Raw genomic sequence first — 23,728 nt, forward strand, 5'->3', positions numbered from 1 at the left:
AAATAATACTGAGACCTCGTATCTATATCTATACTTCTATACTATTTATTAAGGCTAAGCACCTTATAAAAACTGCCAAGGAGGACACCATCTTTTTCTTTCCAGTTTTACCCTTATAAACTACTAATATTACACTTTTGTTTTTTTTTTTAATTTCAACACACACTTTTATTTTATTTTTTTTTATTTCAATCATTCAAATATCAATTTAGCCTCTCCATAATTTGTCAATTTTCAATTTAGCCCATCGATAATGATAAAAAAGATTGTACACACACGCAACGCGTGTGCAGAGTAACTAGTTATATTATTAAGTATGAGACCTTTAGAGTAACTAACTTAGAAGACACCAAAATATTTAATTTCATAATTATCTTTCTTATTTTACTAAAAACCTCTTCAACTAACTCCATATTTTACCTAGAAAAAAATCTAAACAAAAATTCTTTTTAAATCAAACAACTATTTTAAATTGAAAATAATTTCGTGTTAATTGTTTAATATAATAAAAGAATTTCGATCATATGTTATATTATCAACCCAAGAAAATATCATACATATTGATTAATATAACTTTATTGATTATATAAATTAAGAGTATCTATTCTTGCGGGACGGTCTCACGAATTTTATCTGTGAGACAGGTCAACCTTATCGATATTCATAATAAAAAGTATAACTCTTAGCATAAAAATAATATTTTTTCATGGATGAACTAAATAAAATATATTCTTTCAAAATATAACTTACTATCTCACACAAATTTTTATCATAAATTAATAAGACATATGTAACAAATTTACACGGGAAGAGTCTATTCTATCTAAAAGTTCTGATCAGTACAGGTTTCATGAAAAAAACAACGAGTCATATGTTATGTCAGCCCATTCCAAACACGAAACGGACATCTGTCTCGAACATTAAAAAATAAATAAAATTATAATACAATGTAGCTTCGAATTGAATAAAAGGTATTTCAAGAAGTCAGAAATCCAACAAGTGTCAAGTTTCTAGGTACGTGCTCTGCTCTGGCACATCATTCCCCCATACCACGTAACAGATTTGGCCTTCCGAATCCACCAACACTTCACGGATTTCGCTGTATAAATCACACGACTCGCAGCCTCCGATGAAGAAGAAACAAAAGAAACATCTTTCTTTTTATTTGGTCGTGATCGGATAGATTTACAAGAGAGAAAATGGGTCTTGGGATTCCAATCTGCGTGCAGTGTGGGACGAGGAGCAACCCATGCAGGTGCAAGGTGGTGGGCCCGACGCTTGGGTTCTTGGCGTTCGCGGCGGCGGCGCTGGTGGAGTGGCCGGTCGGGGCTTTTGTCTACTGCTTCCGTCACGCGAAAGGCCGCCGTATAATGGCGCATCCCGGGGCCGTCGTTTATCCCTCGGTCAACCGTTGCATCCCCATTTGAAATTGCAAGTTCCATGATGGATTTAACACTTTCTTTTCTAATTTCATGTTTAAGCCGATTGTAATAATAATACACGTAACATATTTTTACCATTATTATACTGTTTTACGGGTTATATTTGTGAGACAGATCTTTTATTTGAGTCATCCATGAAAAAACATTATTTATCATAGTATTATTTTTATTATGAATATGGGTAAGGTTGATCCGTCTCATAGATTAAAATCCGTGAGACGGTCTCATATGAGACACACTCAATCTGCAAACACGATCATTCAAGTTAAATCATGCTTAAAAATACTAGAGAGTTTCTCAGAAATCGTCAAAAAAAGAAGAAGAAAGTTCTTCAGAAACTATAAACACAGGCCCAAAGTCCGGACAATATTGTAGACGAACTCGTCGGCCTCTCTTAAGCAATGTTCTAAATATAAATATTATTTTTTTAAAAAAATAATATTTATATTTTTTAATTAACTTCTATCATATAAATTTTTTTTTTATCCACTTCAAGTTAAAATATGATACAAAAGAATTTTAGAAAAATAGAGGGATAAACAAAAAAATAAATATTTTAAATAAAAAAAATCATTCAGACTACAAAATTAGATGTTTAGATTAAAAAAATCACCTAGATACACATATAAAGACAATAAACTTATAGCCTATGGGTGATCGTTTTTTTTAAGACGCTGGTATTAAGAAAAAAAAATAAGATTTTCTTATTAAAAAAAAGGTTTCTACTGTTATAAAACCCCGAAAAAAAATTTGACAATGAAATCATGTCTCGATAAGATCATAGAAAGCTAGCTATCCTTTATTTATGAAATTATTAAAATTTAGCAATCTATAATTATGTGTAGATTTAACTTTCGGAAAATTATAATTTTAATTTTGTTAGTTAACTTTTTGTTTATGTTTTTCGAAACTATTAAATTGATTGAAAATGATTTATTTTACATTGATTCAATCATAATATACATATAGAGAAAATAAAGTTTGTATTACTCAAATTAAAATTAATATGATAAAAATAAATAAAAAAATAAAATAATACGACTCCTTATACTTCAAATGATAAAAAATAATTATTTGTTTCTCTTTATTTATTTTTGTTTATGTATATTTTTACGTGTGTGATATAATCTTTAATTTTTTTACATGTATAATATAGGATAGAATCGATGTCAAATAAAATGTATTTGGCAAAAATTTATGTGAGACGGTCTCACGGATCGTATATGTGAGACGGATCTCTTATTTTGATAATCCATGAAAAGTAGTACTTTTTATGCTAAGAACATTACTTTTTATTGTAAATATGGATAGAGTTGACCCGTCTCATAGATTAAGATCCGTGAGATAGTCTACATAGATCAACTCAGTGTATTTTATGAATGTAACGTTTGAGGAAAAATAAATGATAAAACTAAATTTTTATAATAAAAAAAAAAGAAGAAAGAAGTGAAGCTTCTAAGTTTTTTCTGGTAGTGACGATGAAGATAACTCCGGACACTGGCATCAACTCGTGAACGAATTTAGGACTCTGGCAGAATCGGGATTGGACCCTAGCATCGCGGGCCATTTTGAAGCAAAATATTTGATTGGATACAGATGGACCCTGAAACAGCTCTGGAGTTTGTAAAGCACGGCGCCACTCTTCTTCTCCTTGATGTTCCTCAGTTCACTCTTATTGGCATCGATACGCAGGTACATCTTCTGTGTGATTCATGCATATGAATTTGTTTTGTGTGATTATTACTTGTTTACCTGAGGAAGCGAAATTATTGTTGTGTGGCGCAGATGTTTTCGTCGGGTCCTAAGTTTAAGGGTATCAAGATGATTCCTCCGGGCGTTCATTTCGTATATTATAGCTCATCTAATAGGTTGGTTTCTTTTATTCTTGATTGTTCCATATTTTGTGCTGTCAACTTGAGGGTCCGCTGCAACGCAAAGCGGATCCGAAAATTTTCAAAGCTTGTATTTTTCTTCCCCTGAACTTATAATTTTCAGCTGCTAAATGCTTAAATCTTCCCTTCGGCCCTTTGGGCTTGGGGTCTGCTTTTGGGATGAACTGATTCCTATAAGGTGAAATGTTAACTTAGAAAAAGTTGCAATTTTTTTTTTCTGAATGAGCTTACTTGCGTTGGAGGTTCCTGTATTCACTTGATAATATCTGCTTTAAAATCAATCAGAAAAAAAATCAGCATGAATAAGAATTTTTGCCAAAATTTGTTCCAAAATATGTTCAGATAAAAAGTAATCTAGTATTGTTGATTGTAGCTTGTTTTTCAATGGTTTGGTTGTGGTACTTATTTGGGGTATGTGATTATGCAGAGAAGGCAGTGAATTTTCTCCAATAGTTGGTTTCTTCATTGATGCGAGCCCTTCTCAGGTGACTGTCATTATTTCATCTTTCTGGATTTTGCCGTTCAACTTTTGCACTCACTTAGTTTCCGTCTCGAGACTAAAAACTTATTTTGTTACATGCTTGTGTTTGTGTAACTTAAAGTGATTTTTCAATGCTTATAATTTAAATAAGTATTCAAATGCTTTGTTGGATCTATTTGTCTAGAGTATTTTCCGGCAAACGATTTTGTTGACAGTGCGCCTTTGCTGTGAAGAGCATGTCTTGCACACTGTACATGTTGGTGTTAAATGCATTTCAAAAAAAAAAAAATGTTGGTGTTAAATGTAATGTGAAATGCAATTTAATAATCATTATATATTTGTGCACTAATGAATGTTTATTTTATTAATATTCAAAAGTTTATAAATGTAATGTGAAATGCAATTTAATAATCATTCTAGAATATTATGTCCCTGCGCATGTCAATAATGCTTGCACCTCACGACTAGGATTTAGAGTATCACTTTACTCGTTTAGAATCCCCATATGTAGACTGCGACATGTAGCAATTTATACGCGAATTTTACTGTTAATTATGCTGATGAAAATTGCAAATATGCCAAGTGGAACTGCGATATATTAAAAGAGCAAGTGAACTGCTGTGAAGTAAAACTGCTGGTAGGAGATGCTAGTTAAAGTGATCTTTTGACGCGTTATTTGTCGACGAACCCCAGAAGAAAATCTTAATTTTAAGTTTGACATTTTGTAGATACCTCTGGCCCATTGTATGATGTGTGTTGATAAGTTACCTTATGAATCGAGTGATTTATATTTTCTTTTTTGTTTATGTTTACAAATTATGAATTGATTCCTTGTATTGGATGACAAATCATAAAACGTTAGCCCTTTTCTGATTTGGTGTAACAGGTGATTGTTCGGAAATGGGAAAAAAAAGAAGAGCTGTTTGTCAAACTGTTGGAAGAAGAGGTAAGACCAGTTTATGGAACAAGTTCTGACTTATGATTTTTTGTTCCTGAATAGCACGTTCACTTATAAATGAGCGTGGACCATCATGTCATACCCAACCTGTATGGTGAAGCTTGATAACCCAAAATCTAAAAGTTTTCCCACTGATTGCCAAATATCTAATTATGTTTTGAATGTCTCACATCTCCAGCAGCTTAAGCCTTAAGGTTTTAGGTGTGATGGCCACTTAATATGGTTTGAGAAACATGCTGAAGAGATCATCATCCAAAAGAGTTTAACCAACACCATGCACAAATGCTTGTCTCTGCTAGGCTTCATATGTAGAAGACACGTGTGCTATAGATGACAAATGTTTAACAACTCCTAACAGTTTAATCTTTTTGACGAGGTTTTCATTCGATAGGTGGCTTGTCTGTTGACTTATTTTTGACTTACTGTTAGAGGGTACATACGCATGTTCAATGCTTCAAACATTGATTTCCAGTTGAAGCTCACTAATCATAACTGTTGTGGCCTGATTTAATATCTTCAAGTTGCTGCCAAAAATTGTGATTTAATAAACACGTTACTGATGAAACACTTCCTCTTGCACTGATTTTGTGATGCTTATTCCTAGCCTTTTATTCTTTTATATAGGAAGAGAGATACTATGAAGCAGTTAAAAGGCTAGAATTTGATGCACAGCTTGGACCATATTCATTGAGTCAGTATGTTGAATGGAAACACTTGTCCAATTATATTAACAAGGCTACAATTGACCGCATTGGTGAGAAAATACAGTTATTTACAATGTGCTACTTGATTAAATGCATTTAGTTTTACTATTATGTCATAAGATTGTTTTCCTCTCCCGGTCTCTGACCCTTCTACATTATGATTTTAATCATTAAAACAATTTGAATTATTCAAGTTGGCGAGGGGATCAATCTTAAAAAGAGGAGAAATAAGTTGGGAGAACGGGTTTGCTGATATTTGATCAGGATATCATTAAGATATGAAGCACATTGACAAATAATATTTTTTTTAAAGTAGTTCTTTTTTTAAGATTTATCTTTGTTTTGAATTAAGGCTTGCAAACTCGAATGTGGTATAGCTAATGGGACTCTGTGGATAAACTTTTAATTTAATGTCCCAGTTTATTTGTTGTCCACATCTATTTCGATAACAAATTCCATGTATTCATTTCTTTCATTTCTTCCCCCTCTATTATTATATCAAGCGGTAAAAGAAATCAAGCTAAAAGATAAGTTAACAGAGACATCAGACGCTGGGGTTGAGTGATGAAGTTATATTTTCTAACTTTAATGAGAGTCATTGCCTACTAGTGCAATTTCACTCCCCTATCTGGCAACCCCCTCCCTACCCACCACGAAGATGGGTAGGCTACATATGCACGGCAGAAAAGATACCAAATGATATGTTGGCAATGGTGACAGCCTTTTGGCTTCTTGAATCAGGCAAATAACTTTTGGTGGGTTGAGAAAGTTAACTTTAGTCTTCCTTGGAGACTTCATAATAACCTTTGTTTTCCACAGACTAATCTGACAATGATCGATAGTAGGATCTTCTTTAGATTTCTTTTTTAACAGTTAAATGGCCGGTTTTTTAAGTGTATATCCTTCCTTTTGTTGCTGTGATAACTGATGTGTGATGATTGTATGATTTACAGAACCTATTGGAGGAGAAATCACAGTTGTTTCAGAATCTAAAATGGTTGGGAATTTTCCTAAAACCACAATGGAGAAAGCTTTAGCCGAGCAGTTGAGGACCAGCAAGTTTTCAACTCATGAGGAAAATTCCCAAAGAAGAGGCTGCTACTACACTAAAATTCCTAGACTTGTCAAGCACAATGGAGTGTCTGGCGGAGAGCTTACCAATATGAATCTTGACAAGGTTTTCTGTTGGAAAATTCTTCTACATTGAAGTTAAGATCTTGTGATTTTTCCAGGTATTCTGAGTTAGGAATGTATGCTTCTGTTTTTTCAGACACAGCTGTTGGAAGGCATATTAATGAAAGAATATGGAGGTGTTGAAGATTCACTTCTAGCAGAAATGCAGTTTGCATTCATTGCATTTCTGGTGAAGAAGAATTCGGTTTTTTATGTTTCTCAAGTTGCACGGACCATAGACTGTATTGGGTTAATTTAGATGTTTAATTAGGTAAAAATTGCAGATGGGCCAATCATTGGAAGCATTTCTGCAGTGGAAGCTTTTACTCAGTCTCTTATTTGGCTGTACGGAAGCTGTAAGTATACATCCGAACAACAAAATTATTCAACGTCATTATTGGAAAATATTGTGATATCTTTGCTGTCAAAATTTAAATGCCATTCTGGTAATTTACTTTCATGCAGGTGATAGTGTAATACTTGCTGGATAATATTTTTCCATACCATGATGCCCAAAAATGTGTTAATTGTGTGAAGATTGAAGCTCAAAACAGAAGACCGACACAATCAAAAGTTTTTTTTTACTTAAAATGATCTTTTTAATCTAACATTTTGTGGAAAAAATCAACCTTAGGAAAAAAACCTTAAATCCATTTGTTTTGCTGTGTGTCCTTATGACTATATTTTGATGTTCTGTCCAACTAATTTGAAACATCCGTGAGATCGTTTCTTTGTTCTAATTCTCATCTGAATTTTTTTATCTCCGCAGCCTCTTCACACCCGGAGTCGGCTATTTACAAAGGTAGGGTATTAAGTTAAGCTCATCTCGATCTTCATATTTTTTACGGTTTTCATATTTATCATGATGGTTTGAGGTGCATGCTTTGAACTCTAGATTAATTGTTATAATTACCATAGTTATTTCATTATCTCCCTCTTCTGATTTTGAAATTGATGTTTTGACAGTCTATCAGAGTGATTTATTATCAATTAAAATATGGATTTCAAAAAGATCAGCGAGATATTGGTACCACGAACAAAGGAGTATCAGCATTGTTGGATGAATCTTGGTTATCTTCTGATAGCTTTCTGCACCACCTATTCAAGGTAATGTTATTAGCTGACAAAATCGTTGTGCTCATCCACGTGCAATTAATTTTGGGCAATTGAGAATATTTTTTTCATCTCAGTTTCTGATCCTGTATATCCCATCCCTGTCTTAACGTGATTAGAGGGGATTCTTGAAACGGATTTTGTTTCCAAAATTTGACTGTTTAATTTAATTTTAAGTACTCAATTACTCAGGCATATGTTGTTTACTTGCTTATGATTTTTGCCTTTTCTGCATTTCTGAATAAATTGGAAACATCTCCTCAATATTCATCTACTGTAAATTTATACTTAAGGTCAATCCCTTATTATTGCTACAGGATTTCTTCTCGTTGGTGATGGAAGCTCCAGTGATTGATGGGGACCTTCTGACTTGGGTATATGTTCTTTTAAATTTTGCTTAAATGAGAACTTATTTTGTTATTTAATTATTTACAATCATTTTCATTTTTCAATATCTAATCACACCCACGGTAAGTATGCTCTTATTTTAATATTATTCCTTTTTTTTAAAGTTAAAATTTTTCGAACTTAATCATAGGAAGGGGCAGGGAGTGAATTGAAAGTGATGTCATCAAGGAATAGGCATCATATAGTTTTATTCTATAAAATAGATTTGACAGTTGTTCTCATTACGCAGCAGTATGAGACATCATCATTCAAAGGATATTTACCTCCATCGAGTACTAATTTTGCCTTTTGCTTTTGAAAGACAAGAAAACTCAAACTGCTGCTTGAGAACTCATTTGGATGGCAATTTCATCAGAACAGCACGGTGCATGGTGTTTACGTCGAGGAAGATGATGAGGTTTGTATAAGTGAAAACATAACTATCCATAATTCATATTCATTTGCTCCATTATGCCATGACTGGTGTTTCAACTTCTACAGTATGCTCCAGTTGTAGAGATATTGGATGATTCTCAACTGCAGAAATGTGTAAGCTAGTAGTTTTTAATCTTCTTTATGCCTTCAAGCAGCCTTGAGATAGCAGGTTAGCGTGCTTTTCAGTTCACAATTTGTGAGATGAGAGTCGAAATATTAAATCGAGATAGTGCTCTCAAAGTAATATTTTATCACCACAATTAAAATATTACTGTGTTGACAATTCAGTAGTAAAATTTAATGTAGAGCTGTGCCGGTAAATTCGATTGAGTTGTTGAAACCCTTAACGTTCAGCGTTGGTTTGTATTTTCCATCTTGGCTAATCATATGTAGTTTTTGGAATTCAAGAATTAAAATCGAGGACGATTTAGCATATATTGGAGGAATATTAGATATTGAATGCAATTTCTCTCAGAAGTTCGATGTATAGTGATCCAAAAATGAAGTACCTCAAAAGTCCCTGCTGTAGATTCAGTTAGGTTGACGATAAGTGACCACTTCAACTAGTAAACAGTGCAACCCAATGTTAACAGTGATGCATCATCATTTTATAATTCACCAAGTCACGTATTGATCTCAGATTCGAAAAGAAATGCTGCAAGACCATGGGACAGCCGACTCTTGGACAAATAGAGCAATAAAAAGCTTGTCAAATTTATTAAATCTCTTTAAATGTATACTGTTTATTTACTTCCCACTTTCTGGTTCAGCACTTTGGAGACGACCAACAAAGGGCTTCACACCCTTCCATGTAGAGGAGTCCTGGTTCTTCTGGGAAACGTTCTATGCAGATCCTTTGCTGGTAACACTTGGGGGTGCTTCATACAGAGCAGTCTTTCACCTCCTAAGCAAAACATGAAAGTGGTCCCGAAAAGGAATGAAATTGGTCGGCAGCAGTGTATGATATGTATTGAATCGGTTGTATTAGTTAAATGAGTTATTAGGTTGGGTATGAAAATATATTTTGAAGCTCTGCGCTTCCATCTTTTTGCATGAGCAGATCATCAAAATAAATTGATTTCAATGTTATTGACAAAAGCTACCTGGTTTCAGCGTTGGAGGACTGATCTATGGTGTATGAGTAAGGTTACAACTAGCGACCGCACGATTCTCGGTGTTCCTGAATGATCCCACATGCACTTAGTCTATTTTCTTGGAAATTAGTCCAAACAAGAACACAGAATTATCGCAAACATGGTTAGAAAATATTTTTCAAGTTGTTTTCTTTTCTTGTGGTCAGCTTATTTTGCTCTATTATTATTTGCCTTATTATTATCATTGCTTGTAAAATAGATGTATAAGTTATAGATGAAAGAAATTCCTAATACACAAAAAAAATCATATTCTGTCATCCTAACCTAACCGAAACGGAGAGAGATGGATGGTCTCCACTCGGACCCAAGTGATAGTGAAAAAAGCTCCAATTCCATGTAATCCAAAAAATCATGATACTATGAAAAAAGTTCAAGATTAAGGTTTCTGAATTTAATAATAATAAAAAGGTTTCTGAAAGCAGTGTTCTAAAATGCATGACTTAATTGCGAAGTGTGGGGAAAAAGTTTTGTTTTATACAGAAAGAGTGAAAAAAACTTCCTCATAAAAAAGTGGTCGAAAAGATTTATGGATATCATGGAGAAATGTTTATAAAATGATTGAAGATTTTGCTATGACGTGACAATGATGTTGTATAAAAAAACCATGCACGTACATTTTGATGGGTTTTTCTTTTCCTTTTGCAAATAATTAAAAGATATTATAATTTTAAATAAAAAAAATATTTAACTTATAATATCTATACTATATTATTAAATTTGAGATACTTAGAGTAATTAGTTTTTGGTGTCATGATATATTTTAACAATTATATATATTAATGAAGTGTTAAAACTTTAATGCAAGTTACATATAGTTAAACAGATAAAGTTTTTGTTTATTTGAGTTTTTTTGTTATTATTTTCTTTTTTATATTTATTTTTTAATTTACATATCGAAATTGCAGCGTAATCTCACATTATTTTTTATAATTATATTTTAATTTTTATTTAAATATAAATCAAATAAATTATAAAAAATATTATGTTGTGGGTGCATTAATATAATAACTAGTCCTTATAATGTTTCGAAGTAAATATTAAATGTTAAGTCGTCTGATTTTTTCAATATTTCAATACGCTCTAGTTCCTCCTAAGTCCTATCCACTTTCAGTGTTCCACTCTCCGCCAGCATGCCCGTCGGTCCTGCTCTTCACCGTCAGCCGTCGTGCTCCGATTAATATCTTCATCCTCCGCCGGTACCGCTGTGTCCAATTTCTACGTGGAAATATACTCTAATCGATTATGTACAGGTACGGACATGAACGGGATGAATGTTTTTGATTTTCTTGTTTTTTTTTTTTAAATGCGTATTATGTTGCTTCAATGACACTTGCAGAAGCGAAATTCTATGCAGTGAAGATTTCCGTGGGAAATTTCTCTTCTTTAGTTTATAGCTTGTCTTTTGATTTTACTTTTATTTGGTATGCTTGAATCAGATAATGAATTGGTATGATGTGAAAATATGTGTTTCAATTTGTGAAATAGATTCTTCGCCTCCATGGTGTTGGTAGGTAATTGATGGACAAACATATCTTCTGTGTTGTTAAGGATTTTGTGCTTCAATCTTTGTCTTTAATTTCATTAATGAGAGAATATGCTGAAGCAAGTTTTATTGTCATGACTTGGAAAGGCCAAGAACATGATTCATCGGTGATATGTCTCTTGAATCTTAGTTGTTTCATGGTATGTTTGTCTATTAAGGATCTCATCTTTGCTGAAATTTTTTGTGCGAACGTGACAGATTTCAGTGTATCATACGCTTGCTCTCTGCTGTCACAATGTCAGCAAATGAAAAGCTAATTATCTTTTGGTTTATTCTTGGAAGTCTTATTTAGGAGCTCCTTTTTGTTATTTTTGTAACTAAATGGAATCTTTTTTACATGCATTTGTCAATTTTGTGAACTTCTGATGTATTTTCTTTTTATCCTAGTAGGTATCAAACCTAGCATCACCTCTGCTCTGTTGGATGATGATACAGTTTACATTCCTGTGAAGCGCTGCATGGTGCAAATCATCGTTTTTTCTTTAGTGAAAACATACCTTTTGAAATGCTATAGTAAGCAATGACCTCCATTTCTCCTCTTGTGGCACCACCACATTTCAAGCCTGCCATAAAGGAAAGCAGCAGTCCACATCATGAAAAACTTGCATTGCTTTTGGATAAAAACAAAACTATCAAACATCTTAGCCAAATCCATGCATTCATTATCAGGCATGGCCTGGAAAGCCACCCAGTTTTGAATTTCAAGCTCCAGCGTTCGTATTCTTCTTTGGGACTAGTCGAAGATTCTGTCGCCCTCTTTAATCGCACCCAGAATCCTAATGTTTTCTTTTATACATCCATTATTCATAGCCATGCCACAAATGGTCTCCATGAACAAGCGCTACATTTTTATGTGCAGATGTTATCTAAAAATGTGGAACCTAATGCGTTCACATTGTCCACTGTCATCAAAGCTTGCACACTGGAAGTCGGAAAAATCCTTCATTGCCATGTACATAAATTTGGATATGAATCGGATAGTTATGTAAATACTGCCCTTGTTGATGTTTACGCACGAGGCATGGATGTTGTTTCAGCACGTAGGCTTTTTGACATGATGCCTGAAAAGAATATTGTTTCCTCAACTGCAATGATAACCGGATATGCAAAAAATGGGGATGTTGATGAAGCTAGATCATTGTTTGATGGGATGGAGGAGAGGGACGTGGTGAGTTGGAGTGTGATGATTGATGGATACGTTCAATATGGGAAACCAAACGAAGCATTAATCCTTTTCAGGCAGATGCTGAAGTCGAAGGTGAAGCCTAATGGAGTGTCAATGGTGGCTTTTCTTTCTGCTTGTGGTCAGGCAGGAGCGTTAGAATTGGGGAAGTGGGCTCATTCTTACATTCGTAATAATGAAACTTTGTCAAATGCTCAGGTGGGCACAACTTTGATTGATATGTATAACAAATGTGGGAGCTCAGAAGAGGCGAGGATGGTGTTTGATGGGATAAAGTACAAGGATGCTGTTGTGTACAATGCGATGATTTGTGGGTATGCAATTCACGGATTTGGCCTAGATGCTCTGAAATTGTTCAAAGAGATGACCGATCTGGGCCTTCACCCTACTGATATTACTTTTATTGGCATTTTAAGTGCTTGTGCACACGCTGGATTGGTTTCTGAAGGGTGGTCCATTTTCCACGCAATGAAAAATGAATACGGGATACACCCAAAAGTTGAGCATTATGGATGCATGGTGAATCTTCTTGGTCGAGCAGGGCAATTAAAAGAAGCATACAATCTTTTGAGGACCGACAGAATCGAGGCTGATCGCGTTTCATGGGGAACTTTACTTGGGGCATGTAGGCTCCACAAAAACGTCGTTCTTGCAGAGAAGATTGTAGAATACCTACATGAACGTGGGCTTTCCGATTCAGGTACCTATGTTCTACTTTCCAATATATACGCTGCAGCAGGAAACTGGGATGGGGTGGCTGGAATAAGGTCTATGATGAAGCAAACTGGAGTACAGAAGGAGCCTGGCTGTAGCTCGATTGAAGTAAATAACAACGTACACGAGTTTCGTGCCGGTGATGTGAAACATCCGAAAAGCAAAGAAATTTATGAAATGCTCGAGCATGTAAATGGCTGGCTAAGGGCCCATGGGTATTCTTCACAAACAGATGAAGCATTGCAAGACATTGGAGAGACAGATAAGGAGCACTTGCTGGGGGTTCATAGTGAGAAGCTCGCACTTGCATTCGGGCTTATTAGCACGAATCCAGGGACTTGTATTAAAATTTACAAGAATCTCCGAGTCTGTCAAGATTGCCATGCTGTGATGAAGCTTGTTTCCATTATCTCTAGTCGAAAAATAATAATGAGAGACCGCAACCGGTTTCACCATTTCGTGGATGGTTCTTGTTCTTGCGGTGATTACTGGTGATGTATTGTACAGATTTCTTGCGACCTAAATGAGTTCTCATACTTGCTATCCCTATTGTTTTCATCATGTATACTGATTGCTGTTTTATATATTTGAAAATTAGTGTATACTCTATCGGTTTGGTCGTATATACCTTAAAAAAAATCCAATAAAATTTATAGTTGTGGGATAATTAATACTCGACATAATTTTGTTTATGCTTTAAATAAATGATTTTTTGTTGGCAAAAACTCATGTGAGACGTCTCACATGTCATATTTTGTGAAATCGATATCTTATTTTGATCATCAATAAAAAAATATTACTTTTATGTTAAGAGTATTATTTTTTATTTTGAATATCGATAAAGTTGACTCGTCTCACAGATAAAAATTCGTGAAGCTGTCTCACAATAAACATGCTCTTCTTTGTTTTGTTCGATTGATGGCATTCTCATCATTTTTAATAATATATGTTGGGTTTTGAGATTGTTTAATACAGTACTTATTTAAAGCATGTGAAAAATCTTTAAATTATATTACTCGACAGTTGGGCTTTAACACTCGAGGAAGAAGGCTTCTCTCAAGATATTTTATGTAGTGCCTATTTATTATTTTTAAAAATAGATTTTGTGATGAATCTATCGATTATCTCTAAAATATTTTATAAAATGAAATTTATGATATATAAATCAATATTAGTAAAAATATTCGAGATAAATTACTTCAAACATAAAAAGTTAAGACTTTGAGATTTGAATGGTAAAGGTAAAAGCAATGAGAGATTCAATCAAGGGTGTAAAATAATAATACATAAATTCTCGTAAAACGGTTTCACGAATAAATTTTGTGAGATAGACTTTTAACCCGACTCATTTCATAAAAATAATATTTTTATGATAAAAATATTATTTTTTTTATTGTAGATATGAATTTAGATAACTCATCGGGTATAAATCACGAGACATGTTAATTTATCTAAGTATGAGGAAAATAGATTTAAATTAAATAAAGCAGATAATGACTTATTTTTTATGAATAAAAAACCCGAAAATTGCATTGAAGGACTTGTTATTTCAGACTCGTTAAAATTTAAACTCATATCCAATTTGAAATTGGTAGATATATTGTGAAACGATCTCATATAGCGGTTTCACATATCTTTATCCGTAAGATGAATCAACTATATTCATATTTACAATCATAAATATTTTTAAATAAAAGTAATATTTTTTTCATGGATAATCTAAATATAATATGTTTCATAAAATCGAGTCGTGGATCGTATCACAAAAAAATTTTGTAATTTGAAATTATATTTTAAAGTTAATGAGTTAGATTAGACCATTCAGAAATTTATATTTATACTAGATTTTGATATATCTAATTTTTAATCAACATAATCATAACAAAAAAAAATATATCTCTTGTGAGACGGTCTCATGGATCTTTATTCGTAAGACGTGTCAATAAAAAGTACATAAAAACTCTTGTAAGATGTCTCGTGGGTAAATTTTGTGAGAGATCTTATTTTTTGAGTTATCCATGAAAAATATTGTTTTAATGTCAAAAGTATTATTTTTTAATGTAAATATGGACATGATTGACTTGTTTCATACCGTCTCACGAGAGACCTACTACAAAAAATAATAATTTTAATAGAAAAAATAATATTTTTTCTTGGACGACCTAAACAGAATATACGTTTCACAAAATTGATCTGTGAAATCGTCTCACATGAGTTTTTGTGAACAAAAAATCAAACAAAGTAGTTTTTAGTTAAAACTCCAAAAATGTATTTAATATCTCTGATGAAGATATAAATTGAAAATATTGCAAAGATTTAAACAAATGCATACGTACAGACATTGACTTGATAAATTATACATAAATATCAGTATTACTACGTGGAGTACATCACATGTGAGGTCTTGAAGACCCGCTACACCACCCGTAGTCGGAAAGATACAAATTTCTTACATGCATGATGCACATTTTTTTATCGATTTAACGAGTTAATTTTATGAGACGAATATTTTATTTGAATAAAATATAAAATATTAATTTTTTTGTTAAAAATATTAATTATAATTATAAATACAGACATAATTAACATATCTCACGAATAAATAATATATCTTTGATACCTGGCATCACATATTAGTTATGACATATCTTCTATACACCACAAATTATTTTTTGGAAAGAAAATAAAAGTCCAAATCTTTGCCAAAAAAACTTAAAACATAATCGGCAAAAATATAAAAATAAATGGCCATAATTTCGCCGGTCATTATCATCGTCTAAAACCGGCCGGTTCCTCCATAATAGTCTCCAGCAAAGGCTTCTTCGACCGGCAGCAAACCGACAATCGGTGCTTCATTTCCAGCGCCGAACATTGTTCGAAAGCATCCAAATTTAGCTTCGACGCCGACACTTTTTCATTACTCTCCACAGTCTTCTGCTCGGTGGTATCACCGCATTCCGGCAAGATCCTTGCGCCGATCCTTTTCGTGGAGGGTTTCGTTCCCGCGGAAAGCGTGTCCATGTCCGCCGCCTTCACCGTCGAGTTCAGCCGTTTCATCTGGAAAAAAACGTAGGTGTTTCCCATTTCGAGGTCTTCATCGGCGTTCAGGGCCGAAAAGCGTCTCCCGACCCGCAGGGATTCGGCGTTCACCAGGAGGTAATTCGGCGCCTCCACCATTAGCTCGGCGGCCTTTGTGGGCTCGTGTATTCGCCGGAGTTCGCCTGAGGGGAGTATGACTTTTGTGCCCCTGATTGAGCTCTTGGTTACTTGGCCTGGTAAGCTGCAAGAAGTGTAATTTCCCATTTGGGTTTTGGATTCAAAATTACAGAAATTTCGAGAATTATAAAAATTTTTATTCCAAAAAATGAAAATAATTGATGGAATGTGAAGTTTGTGGGAGTATATAAAGTGTTTCGAGGGGTAAAAAGGTCAATCTTAGTTTCTTATGGATAATATCATTATTTAAGGCATGAAATTGGATGGTTTGTTCTTTTATTTCCCATATGGAATATTAATATTTCAAATAATAAAAACATTTCCAATGTGAGAAACTCACAATTATAATTAGACAAAAATTTGTCTCACGTATCGTATTTTGTGAGACGGATATCTTATTCGGGTCATCTATGAAAAATATTAATTTTTATGATAAGAGTATTATTTTTTATTGTGAATATCGATAGAGTTGACATGTCTCACAGATAAATATCTCGAGACAATCTCGCAATAAACTTGTTTTTAAAAACAAACTAATTTTTACCAAAGGAAACTGTGCTTTGGTATTAAAAAAACCAATTTTATTGAAAGAATAATTCCAGCTGGTCATATATTATTTAATATAAATTTCAAAATTCTAATTTGTGCTGTCAATACGTGTGGATCCCGTCACATTCCAAACTATTTCTCAAAGAACGGATTTTTATGGGCAAATGTTAGTTATAAACTTGAGAAAAATATTATTTCAAAAATTTGTCTAATTGATGATATTTATAAGTTTCTCAACGTGAGATATTTGCAATATTGATAATCTTTTCAAAAACCGATGTTCACCGCGACCGACTCTCGACGGCTTTTACTCATTTTTGTCATGTATCTTCATCTATCTTTTTATTATTCACATTGATTCGATGGTAGTTTTTTTAGAGGTTGTCTTTTTTGCTATACCGATCTCAACGAGAACATCAATGTTAATTATAAACTCCAGAGAGATTTTATCTCGAAAGACTTGTTTAATGAATGATATACACTCATGGGTTTATAAGCTATTATTTATTAGTGTTAATAATTTATTAATGTTAATATTAAATGTGAGAAATTTGCAATATTGTCGACTTCTTTGAGAAACCGAAATCTATGACGGTCCACTCTAGACAGTTTTAATTCACTTTTCAATATTCAATATATGTATCATGCATCTTAATCCGGTCTATATTTTTTATTATCCGCATTGATATAATGATAGCTTTTTTTTTTAAGTTGTTTATTCTGTTACGTCGACACTCAACGAAAATACCATATTAGTTATAAAGCCAAGAGGAGTACCATTCAAAAAAGTTTGTCTAATTAATGATATACCCTCAAATTTATAAGCTGCTACTTTTACTTTCAATATGGATGAGACAATAACAAACACTATGGTCCATCACTAATTGTTAGTTTTAAGGTAGGATCCCATTGTTTGTCTGCTCTCCCAATAGTTGCTTAAGAAGAAAATTAACTCGAATCCTTACAAAATCTGTAACAAACTTGAAAATATTCCAAAAATCATACTAAATTTATCCATGTTTTTAAATATAAAAAAATTGGAACATATTGTTTTAGTATATTTGTATATGAATAGGAAGGATCGAAATCTTGACTATTTAGAAATGCATATTTTGATGGTGGATATGATGAATTTTGAATTCCATTTCGATTAATGCTGATTTTTATTTGGTCAAAAACTTTATTATTTACCATTATTCTTAAATCTCAATCCGGATTGCATGTGATTATTGAAAAAATATTGCTAATAATTAATTAAAATCTCAGCAAGGATTTGACATCCTTGCCAAAAAAAATAAATAAATTTGGTTAAGAAATGTGAAAAATTCAAACATATTAACCGGGTGAATCTTATATTATCTTTAAAAGTCAAATGATTTAATTTCCATTGTTTTTAGTTAGACTTTCTCGATTTATTATTAAGGAAATTATATTTAAATGATTCGATACTGCTATTACTCTGTTGCAAAATTAAATAGGGAATATTTTAATTTCATGAAAATGATGTTACACCTAACGATTGGTATATTTTTGGGCTTGGATTAGGCAAAATATTTTTTTATTAATGGCTGATTTCCCGTTATTGGTCGATTTGATTTACTCACAAATGATAATCACAGAGTAAAATGTAAATTACGTTATTCAAGTAAATCATAACAAATATTGTGCACCATGTAATTTATGAAAATTTGAATCTCTTCCCAAATTTTAGTACGTCATTTCTGGTCAGATTCTTATCATGAATCTCTGACTATATCTGGATATGAAAGACGACTTAATTTTTTTTTTAATTCTCTTAAATTTAAAACGATAAAAACAATTTGTGGTCATTTCGAAACACTTAATTCAATCATCTATCCAAACATGTAGAGAATGTAAAGACCACTCCTTTTCAAATATTAAAATATATGTACAAATTAAGACACCGAATACCATTTTGCTAGAATCAGAATTTAAAAATAAATCTATACTACATTTTAATTTTTTTTTTCCAGTCGAAATTTCGTGATTTTTGGAGGCAATACATTGTTATCAACAAGTTTTCTTTGGTCACACACTTTGGTACAAATTTGTTGCGAACTTTATGATTGCGAACAGTGTGGTAACTGAAATCGAAACTTTGCGTGAAATGGAATGGTCTTCTACCGGTGGATAAACTAATTAAATAGCTTGTTGGTTGCATTTTTCAATATGACATAAAAAGCACTCTACCATCTCATTTCTTGAGCCGCGTTTGAGAACTCGCAGTCGTTATATTTGATAGGTTCTGGGTAAATTCAAAAGATCAACGTAATAGCTTGCAAACAACGTTGATTCGATATATCACACTAAAAAAATCTTGTATGCCAGACTCGAAGTCGGATGACTGAGGCAATGGGAGAAATTGAATTCTTGATATATTGGTAGGGTCTCACCATACCCTATTGTCCAAATCAACCCTTGGAGACCTCGTCGCATTTTCTTGTTAGAATGAATGGCATCACTATATATTTTTCCCCGTTTAAATATATGATGTATTCTTTTCAATTAGGTCATGGCTGACTGATAATTGATTTTTTTTATAAGTATTCTGTGTTAAAAAAATGAAATTAGAATTAGAAAATAAAGTTTTTAGATTTTTTTACATATAATTAATTTTAATGCAAAAAACTAAAAAAATAGTACATTTAATTTATTAAATGTAAAACGAATGATCGTTACATGTAATTTGCAATGCCCTTATTAGTACAATTAAAATAGATTAGACTATGTTCATTTACATGCTTCTTCCTCCTTTGCAGTATCTGTCAGGAATTATTTTGTGGTCTCACATGATTTAATAAATTGTACATGAACACGTTAATTAATAAATGATTCAATAAAGTGATCTAATTAATTAAAATTTCTAAAATATTAAATAAATTGGTATAGTCCATCTTATGTGTAGAAACACAGCCCAATTACATTAGAAACCCATTGTGCAAAATCGTGCTTGTGGGGGCCTAGACCCGGGACATAACAAAATGACATCAGATGGTCACAACACGAATACCAGAAAATAAGCCCTATGCAGGACGAAGTGCAGACAAGGCAAAATGCGATATCCACACGCACCTTCTGAATATATAAGAGACACGTTTAGACTTTTGATGATGGTGGATCAAGGCGTTAAGCTGCGACGACAACGTCACGTTTTGAGAAGATGTGATTCTATTATTCTTGTCCAACATGAATTAGAAAAAGAAAGTTTAAAATAATTTATATTGAAATTCAATGTATTGTTATAGCAACTTTGAATAGCTATTTTCGTAAAGATGAAGACAAATAGTTGCCAGATGAGCCAATTGTGCAATCACGACTCATGTTTACGAGAGTCCGAGCCCGTGACGTGACAACCACCACTGTTCCCCGAGCCCTCGAAGTATGATAATCTTTTTTATGTTTAAATGCTTATTGATCAAATTATATGAATTTAAGTATTTTAGGCACAAAAAAAGTAAATATGCATATGTTTGGGCTATTTAACAGTCAGCAAACATGGCAGCCAGCTTTCTTGAGCAACAAAATGACTTCCTCCAGAATTTCTATGACAACAGCAAATGAAGGCCTCTGGGAAATGTCTTTGCTTGTACACTGCTCTATCAGCCTGCAAAAACGACCAACATCGAATTCAAATGCAAACATATTCCTTTGTATCATTTAGATAATAAGACGTAGACGAGTTGCGTTTAGGCCAGCTCTTTGATATGAAGAAGCCAAAATAAGAAAAGTTCCAAGTTCAAAGAATCATCTCCAGAAGATTAGGCATGGAGTTTTTCTCAAACTTACTGAAGGATTCTGCCAGGACATCGAATTGTACGAAACTTCTTCTCAAACTCGACAGAATTGATATGCGTATAGTCAGAGTTCATGTTGGTGAAATGCTTGCCTTCCAGCATCTGCATTATATTCGGTACCAGAAAATCAAAGCTCAAATCATCAAAGATTAAGCCTGGCTAGTCATGCAAAAGCTTGAATAAAAACATAAACTTATATATACCTGATAGAAAATAAGACCGAATGCACGAATGTCTTTCTTGGTATCGTTTGCCAACGCTTGAAGGAACTGACAACTGTCACTTAAATGGCCTGCAGCGAAGGAGGAGTCGAGAAGGCCGTGAAAAAAAAGTCACAAAAAGTGAAATTTAATCAATGTGCAGCATACATTGCTCTTGATTAGGATGTATTTGCTCGTACAACATTTGGACCCAATACTCTCCAATCTTCAAGTGGTCACCTTCATCAAGCAGCAAATTCCTAGGACATGGTAAAAGTTAAATATATGACAGTGCATTAAAATGAATTTCTTACCCTTTATTTTACTTTGTCAAATTAATCCCAGTTACTAAAATAGTCTATTTCGCTCTCTCATAGCCAGTGGCAAAGCCAGAATGGGCTTGCAGAGGAAGATCTCTCCCTCAAAAATCTGAAAATTTCACTGTAACTGATAGGAAAATTTGAGCAAGCAACTGCGAGGTTGCATTTACATGTTGAGTTTAATATATCTCGAGTACGTTCCAAACAAAGAACTAAGTAAGAATAAGCTTACCTGAGATGTAAATTATTATGAACAATGGGAAAAGGCTTGTGCTCATGAAGATAATTCATCCCCCTGTCAACACATGCCTGAATTCCTTCAGTGAATGAAATGTAGATATGACATTTTACTCAAATTCGAGAACGAAACCATAGAACATACACGCTACCTAGCAATATCAAGCGCATAACGAAGGCAAGATGCAGGGTCTAGGCGACCCTTCCTAGTCAAAATCTCATCCAAATTTCCCTGGAATAAATTATCCAATAACAGAGGTGAAAATAAATCACACACTTAAAAAATTTACTCAGAGTTCCTACCTTTGGTAAGTGTTCGGTAATCAAAATCATCTCTTCACCATGCACTATTGATCCAAGAAACTGCAAAATATTTGGATGCCGAAGTTCTCTAAGAAGAGTATTATCCTTGGCAGACAATACCCTGAAATAATTTTCGATTAACTTTATGATTAACTGATAAATGGAATAACGGATCATTTCAAACTCCAGGAGACATACATTTTCTCCGGATGGTAAATGTGTCTAGAGATAACTGTTTTAACCACCCAAGTTCCAGCGCCACTTGACCTTTTCTGATTCACCAAATAGACCCTGAGAAAGACGAATTTAGTCGTGCTATATTTGTACTTGAGTGAAATACAAAAGACGAATCGACTGGTAGTAGCAGTTCATGAACTTGATAAACAACACACCTGCTTGATTATAGACGAATGCTGCAAATTCAGTTCAGAAAGGTCAATATTCTCGTGTGCATCTTCTTCGTAACGGATCAACTGCATAAGAAATAACATGAAACTTGGAATCACACTCAATCACTAGTTCATTGGATATAGATGTGTCAAAAGATTTTCATTTGCAGATTGAGATGAGATGTAGAATCAACTGATGGGTACATAAAAGAGTAAATTTCATGGCCTAAATCTTTTTGAATAATCAAACTCTGTAGAAAATTATAGAAATTACTATTGGTTGGTCCTCAATAATTTCACTGCCTCCATAGGCCTCAAGGATCCTGCAAATATCTTGGTGCTGGTACTGCTTTGCATCTGCATATGGCTAAATTAAAATGAAAGAATTACTCAAATATGGTTCCCAAACTTCAAATTTAGATAAAACTAACTATAGCCCAAGTCAATAAAAAATACCCATCAAACCATTTCAAAGAATACAAGGGACATAATTCGTGTGTGCTGTGTACTGATGCACAGGAGTCCAACGACCACATTTTCTTCAGGTGCATGATTTCGAAGAAGATATGGGATGGTGTTCGAGATTGGTTGGGAATGAAGAAAGGTATGAGATCGGCAACGACTGTCCTCAAAGCCTTTCGAGGTGTTCACCGAGGCAACTCAACGATTAACAAGATGAGATGTATGACACTTGCAGCGACGATATACCATGTTTGGAACACGAGGAATAGTTTTTTAAAACGAAAAGACGGATATTGATGCTGCTATTAAGAAGATCACGATTTTAATTTATCGTTGTATTCCGAGTGCAATATATGTCATAGATAATGTGTAGTGTGTATTTTGACGGTTAGAACTTTGTTTTAGTCTGGAGATACTCAGTATAATTGTACTTGTATTATTCTTTTTACTTAATCTAATGGAAGTAATTTCATTAAAAAAAATACAAAGGATATTTTCAAATGTTAGGAGTGATGTAAAGCATCAACACCACCACTTGTCGACTAGTAGTAGTAACAGCTAACCGGAAAACAATCGTATGCGACGTTCTAATTAAGGAGTTGTAATCTTTTGACTTTCAATAAATACATGTGATTTTTACCGATAATACACATGCTACGGAACCCAAAAAAATTTATACGCTTTCTTCCGTATTCCTGAATTTTAACGTGAAATCTACAAGAATGGAGTGTGGGTTCTTAGAAGTGGAAACTTGATGAAATGGGAATGAAAGAAAAAGGAAAGTAAAGTGCAATTACGGTTCTTTGCCATCGATCTCGGAGATTGACGTCGGCGTTGTATGCCAGAAGAAGCTCAACAATGGAGGCGTGGCCTTCACTAGCGGCGAGATGGAGCGCAGTTCTGTTATCGTAATCTTGCACGTTGGGAGACATGCCCTGTATCAGCATCTCGTTCAATCCAACTCTATCTCCCCTCGAAGCAAAACTCAAGAAATTCCCGATCAGTTGCATGTCGTATTCATCTTCCTGATGATGTATCAGACTCTCCATAACTGTTTG

General features: G+C 33.6%; 4 protein-coding genes and 1 pseudogene across 6 annotated transcripts; 3 read left to right on the forward strand and 2 right to left on the reverse strand.

The window, feature by feature from the left end:
* The first annotated feature begins 1,020 nt into the window (after nucleotides 1–1,020).
* On the forward strand, nucleotides 1,021–1,542 carry LOC140840556 (uncharacterized). Its single transcript, XM_073207732.1, has one exon. The coding sequence runs from the start codon at nucleotides 1,200–1,202 to the stop codon at nucleotides 1,425–1,427; it is 228 nt and encodes a 75-aa protein (XP_073063833.1). The 5' UTR covers nucleotides 1,021–1,199; the 3' UTR covers nucleotides 1,428–1,542.
* Nucleotides 1,543–2,859: 1,317 nt separating this feature from the next.
* Nucleotides 2,860–9,923, forward strand: LOC140841660 (uncharacterized). 2 transcript variants are annotated; one of them, XM_073209235.1, is made up of 14 exons: nucleotides 2,860–3,134; nucleotides 3,228–3,310; nucleotides 3,762–3,819; nucleotides 4,702–4,761; nucleotides 5,398–5,527; nucleotides 6,431–6,654; nucleotides 6,748–6,840; nucleotides 6,935–7,006; nucleotides 7,420–7,452; nucleotides 7,617–7,757; nucleotides 8,081–8,137; nucleotides 8,473–8,568; nucleotides 8,652–8,754; nucleotides 9,356–9,923. In XM_073209235.1, the coding sequence occupies exons 1-13, from the start codon at nucleotides 3,039–3,041 to the stop codon at nucleotides 8,706–8,708; spliced, it is 1,200 nt and encodes a 399-aa protein (XP_073065336.1). In that variant the 5' UTR covers nucleotides 2,860–3,038; the 3' UTR covers nucleotides 8,709–8,754; nucleotides 9,356–9,923. The 2 variants fall into 2 exon arrangements, with proteins under 2 accessions (XP_073065336.1, XP_073065335.1); XM_073209234.1 differs by having other exon boundaries at nucleotides 2,861–3,134; nucleotides 8,652–8,699.
* An 876-nt stretch (nucleotides 9,924–10,799) lies between these two features.
* On the forward strand, nucleotides 10,800–13,788 carry LOC140841661 (pentatricopeptide repeat-containing protein ELI1, chloroplastic). 2 transcript variants are annotated; one of them, XM_073209236.1, is made up of 2 exons: nucleotides 10,800–10,989; nucleotides 11,673–13,788. In XM_073209236.1, exon 2 carries the CDS (start codon nucleotides 11,803–11,805, stop codon nucleotides 13,672–13,674), a length of 1,872 nt encoding a protein of 623 aa, XP_073065337.1. In that variant the 5' UTR covers nucleotides 10,800–10,989; nucleotides 11,673–11,802; the 3' UTR covers nucleotides 13,675–13,788. The 2 variants fall into 2 exon arrangements, with proteins under 2 accessions (XP_073065337.1, XP_073065338.1); XM_073209237.1 differs by having other exon boundaries at nucleotides 10,832–10,935.
* Nucleotides 13,789–15,698: 1,910 nt separating this feature from the next.
* On the reverse strand, nucleotides 15,699–16,549 carry LOC140840557 (uncharacterized). Its single transcript, XM_073207733.1, has one exon. It carries the CDS (start codon nucleotides 16,480–16,482, stop codon nucleotides 15,949–15,951), a length of 534 nt encoding a protein of 177 aa, XP_073063834.1. The 5' UTR covers nucleotides 16,483–16,549; the 3' UTR covers nucleotides 15,699–15,948.
* Nucleotides 16,550–20,210: 3,661 nt separating this feature from the next.
* Nucleotides 20,211–23,721, reverse strand: LOC140841663 (serine/threonine-protein kinase 12-like; annotated as a pseudogene).
* Nucleotides 23,722–23,728: the final 7 nt, after the last annotated feature.

The sequence above is a fragment of the Primulina eburnea genome, chromosome 9, assembly GCF_022965805.1.
Source record: "Primulina eburnea isolate SZY01 chromosome 9, ASM2296580v1, whole genome shotgun sequence".
Lineage (NCBI taxonomy): Eukaryota > Viridiplantae > Streptophyta > Magnoliopsida > Lamiales > Gesneriaceae > Primulina > Primulina eburnea.

Coding starts and splice junctions, on each gene's coding strand:
- LOC140840556 (XM_073207732.1), top strand. CDS start 1,200: ATGGGTCTTGGGATTCCAATCTGCGTGCAGTGTGGGACGAGGAGCAAC.
- LOC140840557 (XM_073207733.1), bottom strand. CDS start 16,482: ATGGGAAATTACACTTCTTGCAGCTTACCAGGCCAAGTAACCAAGAGC.
- LOC140841661 (XM_073209236.1), top strand. CDS start 11,803: ATGACCTCCATTTCTCCTCTTGTGGCACCACCACATTTCAAGCCTGCC.
- LOC140841660 (XM_073209234.1), top strand. CDS start 3,039: ATGGACCCTGAAACAGCTCTGGAGTTTGTAAAGCACGGCGCCACTCTT. Junction 3,820..4,701: donor TTGATGCGAGCCCTTCTCAG/GTGACTGTCATT, acceptor TTGGTGTAACAG/GTGATTGTTCGGAAATGGGA. Junction 8,700..9,355: donor ATTCTCAACTGCAGAAATGT/GTAAGCTAGTAG, acceptor TTTCTGGTTCAG/CACTTTGGAGACGACCAACA.